Genomic DNA, 15,330 nt, shown 5'->3' with positions numbered 1-15,330 from the left:
GTCTGTATGAGAAATTGTTATGTTAGTAATACAGCGCTGGTTTATACTTCATTCTTATGGTTTACTATGACTAGCCTATATAATAATAGGCAAGTGCCTCTGCGTCCCCTGTCCCTGTGCGTTTGCTCTAGTGCACATGTGTAGCATGGAGAGCCGTTGGGACACGAGGAGGACAAGGCCGGGTGGACGTGTGCATGCACGCTGAGATGCGGTGGTCACGGGTGGGAGGGAGACCTAGAGCCTGTTATACTAACGGGCTTAGGTCTACTAATTGATATCATAAAGGTTGTAGTGGAACTGAAGATGTAGGGTATAGTTTGGTGTGTACAGTGTCTGAGGACTCTTATAGTAACTTTTTACTTTATTGATTTGAGCTTTGTTTCAGTGATTTTACAAAGCACTCTAATCTGTGTTGTGGAGAAGGGAAGTAGTGCTGGCTTACTGGGAAAAGGGAAATCCACTGGACATGTAGCTTCAAGTCCTTCAAAACACCATTGCTCAACCCACCCCCACCTTGTCCAATAGCCACTGCCTGATTGGTACTCATAGATAAGAGCTAGCTGTATACCTGTCCTGCCATGACAGTGTGCACCTTTCTCATCTTTGATTACTTCTGAGATAAAACCTTTGCCACATAGAAACGCTTTAAAAAAGAAATTGTGTTTCTGGGTCTGTTAAAGCTGTATTCTACTTTCAGTGGACACTAGCCCCGGCACATGCCCCACATCCCTCCCACCAATAGCATCTTTATCTAATACAGTAAACATTACCTGTTCCTCTGCCTGGAAGTTTGGTGTTCAGCCTGTCACTAGAGCCAGGCTTCCTTCTACACACGTCTGTTCCAGTGGCGCAGGCTGTACAGTAGTACAGCAATGGCATCATTATGCCACTGCCCCAGGTGCAGAATCTGGAATTTTTTGGGGGCTTAAAGGATGCCTGAACTGAGAGGAATATGGAGGCTGCCATATTTTATTTCTTTATAAACCATCCCAGTTGTCCGGTAGTCCTGCTGGTCTTTTTGTTTGCAGTAGTATCTGGATCACACACGCTTTTGCCCGCAATACCACTACCAAAACAGCAGAACAGTTGCAGAGAGTGTAGTATAGTGATCACCCCCAAATCGCCCTCTCTGTACAGGTCAGCAACCATGACTGCTACACCAAAGATTTTGCCAGCATTCCCATTATTGGAGAATACAGTATATAGCTTGGACGCATGCTGGAAAGGTCTATAGCTATGTTACTACATTTCAAATCATTGCTTTGCTGCCCTCTTTGCACTAACTCAAATATAAACTGGAATTTTACAAAAAGAGGCCATCTGTAGCATTGAAAACCTATATTATGGTATGTCTTGTGTAAAGCCTATAAATATTGCTTGGTTACCACATTTTTATGTTTCAGTTAACTGTTCATGTCACTTTGCTTTTACCATTCGTTTTCAGTTTTAGTTGTCAAGATTGGCAACATTTGACTTTTTTTCCCTGAATATTGGCAATAACTTGATTTGTAAAATAGTCACGGCAATTAATCATTTTTTCCTTAACAGTTGCAAGAGAACCAGGATGAGATAGAAAATATGATGAACGCCATTTTCAAAGGAGTTTTTGTACATAGATATCGGTATGTTATACAGGGTGCCACAAACACCATATACTGGCTCCATGTCTATTTAGTGTGGGTGTTAAGCTGTGTTTTTGTTGTGTTTTTCCAGGGATGCCATAGCTGAAATTAGAGCGATATGCATTGAGGAGATTGGGGTTTGGATGAAGATGTATAGTGACGCATTTTTAAATGACAGCTATTTAAAATATGTTGGTTGGACAATGCACGATAAGGTAAGCAATGTTTTCTATCAATCTCTCTTATAGAACTATTTTTAGCCAATGCCTTCCTTTTCACCAGTTACTGCTCTTTAAAGTGTACCAGAGATGAAACCTAAAAATAAATTCATACATACCTGGGGCTTTCTCCAGCCCCCTCCGCCCTGATGACTCCCTCAGCACCACCCTCTGCCTCCTGGATCAAAAATAAGAGTTTCACTTACCTGTGCCTTCTGCCAGCCCCCTGCACCCAACCTGTGCCCTTGCAGTCCTAGACCGATCCACTGTTCCCCCGCCACGGCTCACTTTTTTACTAGTAAGGGAGGTCGACTTGTAAGTCGACCTACAATGCACCCTGACCACGTGTATCCTAGTACACGTTCCTGCTGCCAGGCGTGCTGTGCGCAGGCGCAGTATGAGAAATTCTCTACTGCTCAGTACGCGTCCGGCTACGGGAGCGTGAACGAGGAGGCACGCGGCTAGGGCCGCGCAGGTGCAGTTCTCCTGAGCTGCGCAAAGTTAAAGTAAGCTGCGGCGTGGCACGAGAGCATCGTGAGTGGCTGCGTGGGAACAGGTTGGCTGCAGGGGGCTGGCAGAAGCCCCAGGTAAGTGAAACTTTTTTTTTTTATAACTGTTTACAGTTCCGCTTTAAAGATTCCGGTCTCATGTGTTAGTTATAGCTACCAATTAAAATGGCAGAAATGTTGACTCTGTAAAGTCACAGCTGTTGTGTAAGTGAAATATGTGGGTAGATTTTACTGTTATGGAGGTCCTCTGCAATGGAGGTCCTCTGCAATGTGAAATGCACTCAGAAGCAGATCCATGACATTCAATCAGATGATTGGTAACACATCTGCCTTCTGAAAAAATTGCACAGGTCGGGTTGATACTGTGGAGACGGCTCAACAGATGAGGCCAGACACAATGAAAAGGAACATGTCAATGGACCAATAGGAGAGCATGGGTCTGATGTTATGCTCTTTGACCCACTGCAGTGGCAGTGGACATGTGAAGAACAGAGCCTTATGTGTTTTGCATGTTCTGTGTTGTATTCTAGTTTTCAGACTCGGTTCCCACTGGCGGCGGATCACATGCGGCCCGCGGGAGTGGGCAGTGTAGTGTACGCTCCGGTGGTCCTGCTGGAGCAGATGCGTTACCACCATAGGCTATATGGTGTTTATCGCAGACTGCACAAACTGCGGCCTGCTTACCGCAAAGGATCCCAAGGATCTGTTGCAGAGTGACAAGTGTGAACAGCTCCTATTTATAAAATTGCAGCTGTTCATTGTCAGTTTAGCTATGCAGTAAAACGAACAAAACAAAATGACCGTTTTACTGTCTAGTAGGAACACAACCTGAAACTACATGCTGCATTTTTAACAAAGTGCCACATTTTCTTGTACATATTTACAAATGCAATGCTGCAGCTTGAAAGAGCCCTAATATAGTTTAATGATCATGTATAAGCTAGTTTAGTATGAGGCGCCTGAAATTGTATTCTTGTTGTTTACTACTGTTTATGATATTTCAGATTAAGTTCTATTACCTAGAATCACATCCTTTACCTTTGTTATGCATGCTCCTTTTTCCAGCTAAGGTATTTTCATACATTTTCCTTTTCCACCTGTGTTTTTAGCAAGGAGAGGTTCGGCTGAAATGTCTGACAGCTTTACAGGGCCTGTATTACAACCGAGAACTAAACTCTAAATTAGAGCTCTTCACAAGTCGTTTTAAAGTAAGTATTTATTTTGTTTTTATAAATGACTTTGTCCCTTGTCTTGTTGTGTATCTAATGGTGCAACCCTTTTCTGCTTTTTAGGATAGAATTGTTTCCATGACTCTTGACAAAGAGTATGATGTAGCAGTGCAGGCCATAAAACTGCTAACTCTGGTTTTACAGTAAGTTTCTATCAAAGTATTTCATTTTACGGTTCACCTTATTTTGTTTTGCATATCCTGTTTTTAGGCATTTCTAATTCACAATCAGCACTGACACTAGAGCATAAGCAAATATATATTAACCTTTTTTGGAAGGCAGTGATTGAAATCTATGCCCTGATGCTATTACTCCTGCCAGGGCGTAGTTTTCACGTTTCGCGTCGCTCTCTGCCTGCCACAGTTCACTTGCCTTGCCTTCTCTGACAGCAGAACTCTGTGAGCCGGTCAGGATTTCATTGGCTTCTGACCCTGTCATCAATGGGACCAACTCCCATTGATCACATGGTCAGGAGCCAATGAAAGCTGCTCCTGACTGGCTCTGTCGTCATAGAGACAGCAGAGTGGGTGGCCAGAGGCGACGGGTGGGCAGCAGGTATGTGCGGCGATTCGTGGTTAGGCTCCAGCTTCTGGTACCAGCGGTCTCTGGTGCAGAGACCGCTGGTACTGAAGGGGTTAATGATTAAATTCAAATATTGCAGCGGTTTCTTAATTCTGAATGCACCTATTCCTAATATTCCAGATGTATTAGTTAAATATTTTAAAAGATTGTCTTTTTGATGTAATTTTTGTCCTTGTAAATGAAGTGTTTTCTATTTATTCTGTAGAAGTAGTGATGAAGTTCTTACAGCTGAGGACTGTGAAAATGTTTACCACCTGGTGTATTCTGCACATCGGCCAGTAGCGGTGGCAGCAGGAGAATTTTTGTACAAAAAGTAAGTTATGAATTGCACCATGCCCTAGAAACAAAAATCAGCTTGTTTTTATTACACACATGTTGCCCACAAAGTATGCAGCAGGCAATGCTTATTGTATCTAGAGATAGTCAATGAAATGTTAATAGTTCAGTTTTGATGCAGATTATGCAAATTTAGCAAAGTTGAAAATTAACCAATTGAGTCCTGTTAAAGAGACTCTGTAACAAATGTTTCAGCCTTAGTTCTTCTATCCTATAAGTTCCTATGCCTGTTCTAATCTGCTCTGGCTTACTGCAGTCTTTCCTAACTGCACTGTCTCTGTAATAAATCAATGTATCTTTCCTCTGTCCTGTTTGTAGGGCTAAGGCTTGATTGTGTGGAATGTGCAGGGCTGCTTGTGATTGGTAGAAGCGATACACACCCTCTGCAGGCCCCCTGCACACTCTGAATGACTCACACACTATGCTTAGTTGAGCCTAATAGAAGCTGGTTAGTTTGTTTGTAAACACTGCCTAAAACTGTTAATTACAAGCCAGGATTGCAGCAGAGAGTGGCAGAAACAGCACAGAGGGGCACAGGAGAAAATAATGAATAGAATGGTATGCTTTTTATGGTAAGAATATTAGAGTACAGATTCTCTTTAAGGTGGAATTTGATTAACCCATTTTAAACTGCATACATTTGCAGTTTAAAATGGGTTAAATCTGCATAATCCTGCATCAACTGGGAATTATTTGCATCTCCTTGACAATCCCGACTTGTGTGGAAAGTAGTGATTAACCATCCTGGCGGGTTTTTTTGCGGCGCTTGGCCGCGGGTGGCTTTTTTTCAACTAATTTTTTTTCCCATCATGTAGCTATCCTAACGCTAGCTACATGATTCTCCCACCCCTCTGATCGCCGCTGGCGATCATACCTAACAGGAAATCCTGCTCTGAACGGGATTTCCTGTTAGGTCTTCCCTTGTCGCCATGGCGACAATCAGAATGAAGTCATGCCATCAGGGGGAGTCCCGATCCATCCCATAGCGCAGCCTGGCGGTGATTGGCCAGGCTGTGCTATGGGGGGGGGGGGTTTCGCTGCACGTAGTGGTGGATCGGTGGCGATCGACTAAAACACGCAGCTAGCAAAGTGCTAGCTGCGCGTTTTACAAAAAAAATTGTAAAAAACTACCCACCAGGGGCTGAGATATCCAGCCTGGCGGTACTGGATGAGCTGAGGGTCGTTAAAAAGAAATGTAGACACAGTTTGAGCACCTAGTAGCTTTTTTTTCCTCTTCGGCAAAGCAGGATTTTTATGGAGAATTCGTAGTGGCTAGACACTGTTTTTTTTTTTAACCATTCCAATTACTTTTTCACGGACTGCTCTTTGCCAGCATTTACCACACATGACTTCTCAACTTCAAAGACATGACGTGGTCATCTGATTTGGTCAGCAATAGTGATTAATTAGCCACGTCTAATACGTTAATTGTTGCATGTACTAAGCTATATTAGAAAGATGTGAGCAACAGTAATATTAGTTTGAAAATGTCTCTGACAGATTATACAACTTAGTTTATTTTTATTTTGTAGATTGTTTAGCTGCAGAGAGCCTGAAGATGATGGAATTATCAAAAGGAGAGGGCGGCTTAGTCCTAATGCTAATCTTGTCAAAACATTGGTCTTCTTCTTTCTGGAGAGTGAGGTATGGTATTTGCCATGCAGTTTTGTACTCTTATTAACTCACAGTTAAAAATGCCATCCAGGGTTATTACTTCTATCTGTTGCTATTTTATCATTCAGCCTGTGAACCACTGCAGTAGGATTTGATTTGTAACCGAGACAAAGGGGACTAAAATTTTTACACATACCTGGGGCTTCCTCCAACCCCCTCCGTGCAGATTGCACCTGGGCATCTAAATCCTCATAGATGCTCCGGTAGCAGCCCCGTTCCCCCGCGTCTAACCGGGGCCAGTCAGCACAGTGCGGCCAAGCGTGCTTCCCCGTCTTGTTCCTGCAGCTGGGAGCAGGATGAGTGCGAATCGCCCCATGGACCCGCCATTCACACTGCTCGCCCATCGCCGCAGGCCCTTTGCTCTGCCCTCACTATGACACCAGAGCTCTGTGAGCCGGTCAGGAGACCATTTCATTGGCTCCTGACCCTGTGATCAGTGTGAGCCAATGAGATTGGAAGAGTGAAGGACCTGCTGCGATGAGGTAGCGGCGGGTCCATGCGAGCGCGGTAATTAAAAGCTAAGCCCTGGCAGAAATAAGCAGCCGCATTCAGCGTTAATTCAGTTTAACGCTGTTAAAGTCACAGTACATTTCCTTTATATTGGCTTGTCTAATGTTATGAAACTGTATAATGTTTTGTGTCGGTGTGTGTGTTTCTTCGCTACGACCTAAACTCTGTTGTGTGTGAGTTTTTCCTTTCATAATCTCCCTCTTATCTTTTTTTTTTCCCAGTTGCATGAACATGCTGCTTACCTTGTAGACAGCATGTGGGACTGTGCCACAGATTTATTGAAGGACTGGGAGTGTATGAACAGTTTGCTCTTGGATGATCCTTTAAATGGCGAGGAGCGTAAGTATTTATAATGTACATAAAACAATAATATTGGAAATCATTCTAATCTTAATTTTAGAGACGCAGTTTCTGGATCCATTATATGCGGTACTTGTGCATGATAGGCTGACAAAAGTAGATGGAGCGACCTTCATTTAGGCTAGTTGTTCACACGTGCTGGGGACGGAATGCAAAGAAAACTAGTTGGCGATGTTGTGTTACCTATACATGATCGCTTGCTGACTATCTGACACTATTTCCCAGCTTTGCATAGTTGTTTAGCTGCTATTAGGAATACATTGCTCATCAATTTCTAAATACCAGACTGCTTCCTGTGAGTGTACAAATAAAACATGCAAAGAGTGGTCTTAGTGGTGTCCTTGGAACCTAATTATTTTGCTGAGTGTTTTTGTCTAATCTTTAGTACTCCATTTGGTAGTGTTTAAAGTTGTGATTATACAAAAACCTTGCAGAGTGTCCTGGTAAAAGCAACGTCATTTCTAGGTTGTTTTTTTTTTTTTTTTTTTTTTCCTCACAAAAATGCATTAGGTGTAAACCAGTAATTTAACATGTGCTGCTAGATCTAATACGTTTCCACTTACTGTTAACACTGTTTTGCAAACTGGGCCTAAAAATACATCAAATACTTAACTAGGCTGTCTGGATACAGAGATCCGGCAACTATGCCCTAGTGCAGTTCCAGTCCACAGTCAGTCGTCATCTCCTGTCCATCACAGGAGAATAGAAGGTAGGAAAAGGTATGAAGCGTCTTCAGGCTTTAGGAGGGAAATGGCAGTCCATGATGATCATGTTGGAAGCGGCTTCTACCTAAACGTGCATACACAAGCACTATAGCTGTTGCCTGTAGGGATTAGGTCTCTATCCCTAGAGCAACATTTCTGGTCTCAAGCTCATACAGATGTGTTTATTTGGACTACAGCTAAGAGCTGAGATGCATACTGCTGCAACAGACAAGGCAGCACGCAATATAGAGAGTGAGGTGGGACACTATGCACACAGCTCTTGCTGTTGCTTGAAGATCTGGTATGCTGGATCTTTTAACAACCTAAGGAGACACATGAACACACGACAGATTGTCATTCAAATTCAGTTTGTCGTGCATATTCTCTTCGGTCAGTGTTACAGATGGACTATTACTTGTATTTCTCTAGTAGAAAAGGAAAGTCCGCTCAATGTCTCAGAAAGCTAATTTATTCAGGACTTATCTTAACAAAGAGCGTACCGCTGACATGTTTCGAACACTCCACTTAGTCCTTAGTCGTAGCTAAGGACTAAGTGGAGTCCGAAACATGTCAGTGGCATGCTCTTTTTACTGCTGACTTTCCTTTTCTACAATTGTATCTCTTGGCCGGGGCTGCCCTGGGTCCAGCTCTGTCTCTAGAGTGGGGTGAAGCAGTATAATCCTCTGTTTCTGTTGTATTTCTCTACATGTACTTGCATGCACTTTATTTTGAAATTTCTGTTTACAGACCATCTCCTAGGAGTCTTTTTGTAAGATCAACCCCTTCCTTGATCTTTCTCAATAAAAATATCTTTTATATTTTTGGAAGTAGGTTACAATAGCAGTCTTCTTCCGCTAAGATTGTGCCATATGCTATTTTTCCATCATGAATAATTTTTGTGCCGCAATCCACTATTCACACACAAGCAGTTTGCTTGACATAACGTGTAAGTTCACTTTCTTCCATTCTTTGTTTATTTTGTAGCACTAACAGACCGTCAGGAGAGTGCGCTAATTGAAATAATGCTGTGTACTATTCGCCAGGCAGCAGAGTGCCATCCTCCTGTTGGGAGAGGAACAGGAAAAAGGGTAAGCTTGAATTTCCAATGAAACTGCATTTTATACGAAGCAACCTTAGCTCCTTCTTTGATGAATACAGTGATTTAGACAGTTTTGCCTACTTTGGTAATTTTATGAAAAGATTAAAGGCGGACTACTTGAAAAATGAAAAGGTGCACTTCACATCTCCCACCCCCTGCAAAGAATATAGATTAGTAGCAATTCTGAAAAAGGTCTGCAAGGTTTTATTACAAGTAAAATACCCCATGTCCTCCCCCAATACCCTTTTGAGCTAGTGGGGCCCGACCTAATCAAGTCCATTCTGCCGTTCCCAGTTGAAGAGTCTGTGGCTTCGCCTGCTGCTCAACCTTCCAGTAGAAGGCCATGTCTTCTTGATGGTGTAGTAAGGGGGGGTCAGGAATCTGATTTCCCCCCCCCCCCCCCCCCCCTTGTGGCTGACACTATGTTTCCTGGAATGGGAATTATACTTCATATTTATTTTAACATTTAAACCAGGGCTGTGGAGTCGGAGTCGTGGAGTCGGGCAATTTTGGGTGCCTGGAGTCGGAGTCGGGAAAAAATGCACCGACTCCGACTCCTAATGAATTTGTAACTGTAATTAAAATAGAAAATATGATAAAATGTTCTATTTCTCAGATAATAGTCATTAAAATAATGTATATATACAGTATATATACAGTATATATACAGTAATAGCTGTGCTTAGTCCACAAAAATGAAATAAACCAATCAAAATTAGTTACTTGTGCTGCTTCAATAAAGCAGTCCCCGTATTTTTAAGGTCAGATATACAGATCTGATTGTGACTGTATATATGATGTGTACAGGAATCTCTTATATATACTAAATAACATCTATGCTGTAAGAATAAAGCCTGATGTGTAGCTGTGTCACTAATAGAGATGGTCAATGAGATGGAAATAATTCTGCATTGATGCTGATTTATGCAAATGTATGCACTCCCTTTGCTGATGAAATCAAATAATTTGATATGTTGTTAAAATTTGGTTTGGTGACTACAAATTAAAGGGTACCTGAGACAGGTGAAAAGTAAAGTTTTATACATACCTGGGGCTTCCTCCAGCCCCCTTCAGTCCCTCGCTGTCCTCCACCACCCGGATCTTCTGCTATGAGTCCTGGTAATTCAGCCAGTCAGCGCTGTCCAGCCGCATGCCGCTCCCACAGCCAGGAACATTCTGCACCTGCGCAATAGTGCTGCACAGGTGTAGGTGTAGTGTCCTGGCGGCGGAGTGTGTGCATGCGCACTACGCCCGACTGGCTCAAGTACCTGGACTCATAGCAGAAGATCCAGGGGGTGGAGGAGGACAACGAGGGACTGATTATCCTGAAGGCGGCTGGAGGAAGCCCCAGGTCTGTATAAAACTTTAATTTCATCTGTCTCGGGTTTACTTTGTTACACAGTAGTACTATACTCTACATATGCACTCCCCACAGAGCTGCAGGGAATCCACTGAGAATGCTGTGCACATTGAACACAGACATGTTGTCTGTCACCCATAAACCTTGTTCAGATTGTGCATGAAGAATGTGTAATAGAGGAAGAATCTCCTCATTCCCCTGCAGAGTACCTGCACATCATTCTTACATGTACCCACACTTACATTGCCTAGGGACTGATAGATGTTCTTTGTTCCGGTTTGTACCTTTTACAAGTACTCTTACCAAGGACTAGTTTTAGTCTAAGGCTTCTTGCACACCAAGACGTTGTGTTAGGTGCCACGTTAAGGTCGCATAACGTGCACCTAACACAACGTATGGTGCTGCAAAAGCCGACGGTAGAGTGAGCCGCGTTCGGCGGCTCGATTCCTATAATGTCTCCCAGAGTGGCGCTGATTGGCCAGCGGGACCACGTGATGCGGAGCGAGACACTCCGCATCACGTGGTCCCGCCGGCCAATCAGCTGCCGCCAGTGCAGTGAATATTAAGTAGCCATGTGCGCGGCTACTGTAGCTGGCTCTCCCCGCCTCCTCTCCGCCCCCCACTGCGCATGTGCAAACAGTCTAACGCGGCTATAGCCGCTCCAACGCCGTAGCATGCTGCACTTTGCACCGAACGTGCAGCATTACATGTAACGCAACGTGGGCTGTGTGAACAGCCTACTTGTGTTACATTGCTGTGCGTTGGGGGAGCGTTACAGGCGCACTAACGTGCGCCTGTAACGTCTTGGTGTGTAAGCAGCCTAAAGGGAATAAATATAGTAGTCTACATATCCTTCTCACTTCAGTTGTCTTGTAAAATTCCTAAGCGTTGGCAGTTAAGAGACGAATTTCATGTTACATACTTTTAATCAACAAAATTATAATATGCAAATTAGAGGAGTTGGAGTCGGTGGAATCCTAAACTGAGGAGTCGGAGTCGGTGGATTTTTGGACCGACTCCACAGCCCTGATTTAAACTGTGTCCTGTCATTTGTGTAGTACAATTAATCACAATTAGAGGAAATATGACTTGAGTAACTTCTTTTTTTGCCTTTTTGTTTTGTTAGGTATTAACAGCAAAAGAAAAGAAGAGCCAGCTGGATGACAAAACACGAATTACGGAACTCTTTGCAGTATCTCTTCCTCAGCTGTTAGCAAAAGTATGTTCCCGACTCTGAAAAATGGGTTTTGTGCATCTTTATAGATCAATTGTAACTACTAACGTAGAATTGTTGCTCTTGGCTAGCTTTTTCCTCATTGCTAGATGTTCTTTTGAAGCATTAATGTTTGGTGGCAATGCTGAAGAAGTTTACTGAATGCTACTCTATCTCTGCTGTAAGGTCCATAGATTCTGATAACGTGACAGGTTTGATGCATACTTTTGTTAATCAGTTACTGCAGTAAGTACACGTTTTAGACCTCTTGAGGAGGCCGCAAACACAAATTGTAATGTCTAATGAATTAGTCCCTCCATGCAGCTTGACTTGTCATTGAGGCTGGTCTACACAGCTGAAAGTAAAGTGTATTGGGCCAAAGCTCTTTTCCAACTTGTTAAAAGAAAACCGTTCGGTACATTTTTTGCAGGGCAGGAAGCAGGTCCTAATGTTAAATAGAGGTGCGGTGCATAACTACAGATGCAAAGCAACATCCCTTGTCAATCAAGCAATCGATGCAGTGCATAACCACAGATGCAAAGCAACATCCCTTGTCAATCAAGCAATCGAAAGGATTGGTTAGCACACCAGCTTTTTAAAGAGCTAAAGCGTATTTTTTTTATTCTTCAATTCATACGTCACAGCACCATGTGTAGACAATTGTTTTTGGGGCTGCATATGGTCCCCTGCCTCAGAAAAATGCAGCCATAACCGTGCATGTCTGCACTGTTCAGAGGCACTTGTTCTGAGACAATTGTCAACACGTGCTGTGACATGAATTGAAGAATTAAAAAGATACGCTTTAGCTCTTTGAGAAGCTGGTGTGCTAACCAATCCGTTCGATTGCTCTAATGTTAAAAAAGGATCTGCTTCTATTTGCAGTCCTGACCTGCTCAGTTTTTCCGGACGAGCAAATGCATTAAACACTCCTTGCACTAGAGCATGTAGGTGACCAGGCATCAGGGATGCTACACCCCTTGTACTCCTGTAGTTCCACCCTTTGCACATGTGCAAGTGTTTTTCTGTAATTACTCAGCGTTGTGTACTGTGGGGGGTATTAGTTTGTCTGACACTTTGATCCACGTAAGGGGATGCTGTGCCGGACCAGGTCCATCAGTGGCACCGATACAGCAAGACCAAATGCGCCACGTAATTATATTACGTGGCGCTGTGGTGGATGGGGTCGGTGGTGATCATTGTCTGACTTAGACCCACACTTTGATCTGGAGAGGTTGACCCTGTGTGATTTTATCGACAACAGCGCCATCTAGCAGCAGCCACTTTTCCTATGTTGGACTGTGTCCGACATTGGACTGATAGAGGAAAAGGCCAGTGTCAGACATGGTCTGACACAGGATTGGAAAGGGTTAACATGTCCTGCAGCCACAGTAGTGGGAAGTAGGAGTGTTACAGCTACACAGTGGGGCTAACAGGAATTGTTTCTTCTTGGGGGATCCTCTGCACTGGATTTACACTTTATGGACTTCCTGTCAGTGATTATTTATGTCCAATGAAATATGCAGTTTGACCACTTTTCTTGTGTAGTTTGTAGTAGAGTCTTCCTTTTCACATGCACAATTTTTATATTGTATATTCCTGTCCTATCGTATTTCATAAATTGATATACATTGTACAAGGAAATACTGAGTACATTCTTGTCTTTTCTTTAAATAGTATTCCGTAGATGCTGAAAAATTGACGAATCTTCTGCAGCTTCCACAGTATTTTGATTTGGAAATTTACACAACAGGGCGTTTAGAAAAGGTAAAACCATCTGTAATATCCGTCATGTCTGAGCAAATGCTTGAGTGTTGTGCTATATTTTTGGTTAGTGATATACAGCCTTTACAAATTATCCATCTTGTGCTGCTTCATTTTGGGAAAAGAAGGGGGGGGGCGGCGGCAAAGAGGATGTTGCGTGTCGTACAATGAAATCTGTACTGAACCTTGGATTTGTGCTTAGTTCATTTATTGAATGAAAAAACCCCACTCATATCCATGTCACCAAATGGCCATCTGAAAAAGTAATTGCCTCCCTAGTCATTCAATCAACTATTGATCGAAATTTCATTAAAAACAGGTAAAATTGGATGACACGCCGCAGCTTCAGCACTGGTATTTTTTTTTTTTTAAATCTAATAATCATTTTAGGTAATCTGAAGTGGGGGAAACTCACTTCAGGTTTGAAACAGAACTTTCTCTGACCATCCAACCGGTCCAGCACGTCACCAGTGTAGCTGTTTGACCTGTTCAGAATTCCTCGGGCAATCTTCTGAATTGCGGGGTATGGATGTGCTCCTTCTTGGAACTACTTGGGGACTCGAATACTTTAGAAGCTTGCCCGAGAACTTCTGAAGAGTTAGGGCCCGTTTCCACTAGTGCGAATCCGCATGCGTTGTCTGCATGCGGATTCGCACAGCCAATACAAGTGGATAGCCCTGTTTCTACTTGTCAGTTTTTTCCAGCGTTTTTCTGTGCAGGATTTTTCTGCACGGTAGAGCCTGCAGAATTCGCCTGCGTGAGGAATGCAGGCGATTCGCAGGCTATTAATTGATAGGGAAAACGCACATGCATTTTTTGCCGCGATTTCGCATGAAAACTTATGTAAATTGAACCAGGCAGTGACATGGTTAAATTCCCATATACCCTGCCTATGCGAAATCGCGGCAAAAACGAACGCGGAATCGCATCCGCATGCGATTTCGTCAGCGGTGGAATCCCAGCGATTCGCACCGCACTAGTGGAAACGAGCCCTTGTGGAATAGCCACAACTGGAGATGACAGAATGGGGACGTTATTCTATCCAGTCTCTTCCCTCCACTGGGTAAATATCAGACCTGGAGTTTCCTCAGTAATAATCTGTAATAGCTTGATGTTTGCTTCTGCTTTGTTTCAGTTTTCCTAAAATGTGATTTATTTATTTTTTGTAGCATTTAGAGGCCTTGTTACGACAAATACGCAACATTGTAGAAAAACATACGGACACAGACGTCTTGGAAGCCTGTTCTAAAACCTATCATGCACTTAGCAATGAAGAGTTCACAATCTTTAACAGGGTGGATATTGCAAAGAGTCAGTTAATTGATGAACTGGCAGATAAATTTAATCGCCTCCTTGAAGACTTTCTGCAAGAGGTTTGTGGGACTTTTTTTCTGAATTTATCATATTTCCCATTCAGTTTACTAGTTTTCGTTTATAGTCTCAGATGGCACAAAAACGGCTTAGAAATATGTGCATGTTCCTGTTTTTTACTTCAATACATTTCATGTATGTGGTAGCTGACACCTAGAATGCTAATATGGCTCTAATATGAGGCCAGGGACTACCTGCAACAGAAGTGAGAGACTGCCTTAAAACTTAACAGCGGTTTTATTATTTTCCACATTACAAAAATACCTGCTGCCTTTTGTTAGAGACTAAAGCAGGGGTAGGGAACCTATGGCTCGGGAGCCAGATGTGGCTCTTTTGATGGCTACATCTGGCTCACATACAAATCAGTAGGGGTTGATTCACTAAGCTACACTGGCAAGCAGCACAGCTTAATGTGGCAGCAGGAGTAACATTTTCAGAGTAGTGCACTCTACTGCTGTAGCATTCACTACTAACTTACTCACACTACCCCAAAATGAACAGCTGCTCCAGTTGTCCCACTCTGGACCCTGTCAGGTGCAGTGACTTTGTAGAGCGAGATCCCCGCACTTTGATTGGCTCAATAGGCTGCCTGTCACTTGACAGGCAGCCTATTGGGCCAAAGTGCAGAGATCTCGTCCTACATAGTGAATCAACCCCCAAGTCAGCTAGCTAATTGTACAAGCTGTTAGTCAGTATTTCTCCTGTCTGGCTATCGGGGAAATTGCTGATGTTGCTGAAACCCAAGAGAAGCTGAAGACGTGTGACACTTCCGCTGCCCGGTG

General features: G+C 43.2%; 1 protein-coding gene across 2 annotated transcripts in view; it reads left to right on the top strand.

Moving 5' to 3' along the window:
* The window catches only part of STAG2 (STAG2 cohesin complex component), a 147,227-nt gene that overhangs the window by 88,103 nt on the left and 43,794 nt on the right, over positions 1 to 15,330 (top strand). For both annotated transcript variants that reach the window (XM_068251172.1, XM_068251174.1), the window contains exons 10-20: positions 1,549 to 1,622; positions 1,714 to 1,837; positions 3,459 to 3,557; positions 3,642 to 3,721; positions 4,366 to 4,473; positions 6,029 to 6,140; positions 6,902 to 7,019; positions 8,729 to 8,832; positions 11,330 to 11,422; positions 13,091 to 13,180; positions 14,347 to 14,550. In XM_068251172.1, coding sequence (XP_068107273.1) covers positions 1,549 to 1,622; positions 1,714 to 1,837; positions 3,459 to 3,557; positions 3,642 to 3,721; positions 4,366 to 4,473; positions 6,029 to 6,140; positions 6,902 to 7,019; positions 8,729 to 8,832; positions 11,330 to 11,422; positions 13,091 to 13,180; positions 14,347 to 14,550 — 1,206 coding nt within the window. The remainder of the gene's footprint in view (positions 1 to 1,548; positions 1,623 to 1,713; positions 1,838 to 3,458; positions 3,558 to 3,641; positions 3,722 to 4,365; positions 4,474 to 6,028; positions 6,141 to 6,901; positions 7,020 to 8,728; positions 8,833 to 11,329; positions 11,423 to 13,090; positions 13,181 to 14,346; positions 14,551 to 15,330) is intronic.

The sequence above is a fragment of the Hyperolius riggenbachi genome, chromosome 8, assembly GCF_040937935.1.
Source record: "Hyperolius riggenbachi isolate aHypRig1 chromosome 8, aHypRig1.pri, whole genome shotgun sequence".
Lineage (NCBI taxonomy): Eukaryota > Metazoa > Chordata > Amphibia > Anura > Hyperoliidae > Hyperolius > Hyperolius riggenbachi.
The sequence above is the reverse complement of the archived record's forward strand: the minus strand, read 5'-3'. Positions and strand labels throughout refer to the sequence as shown.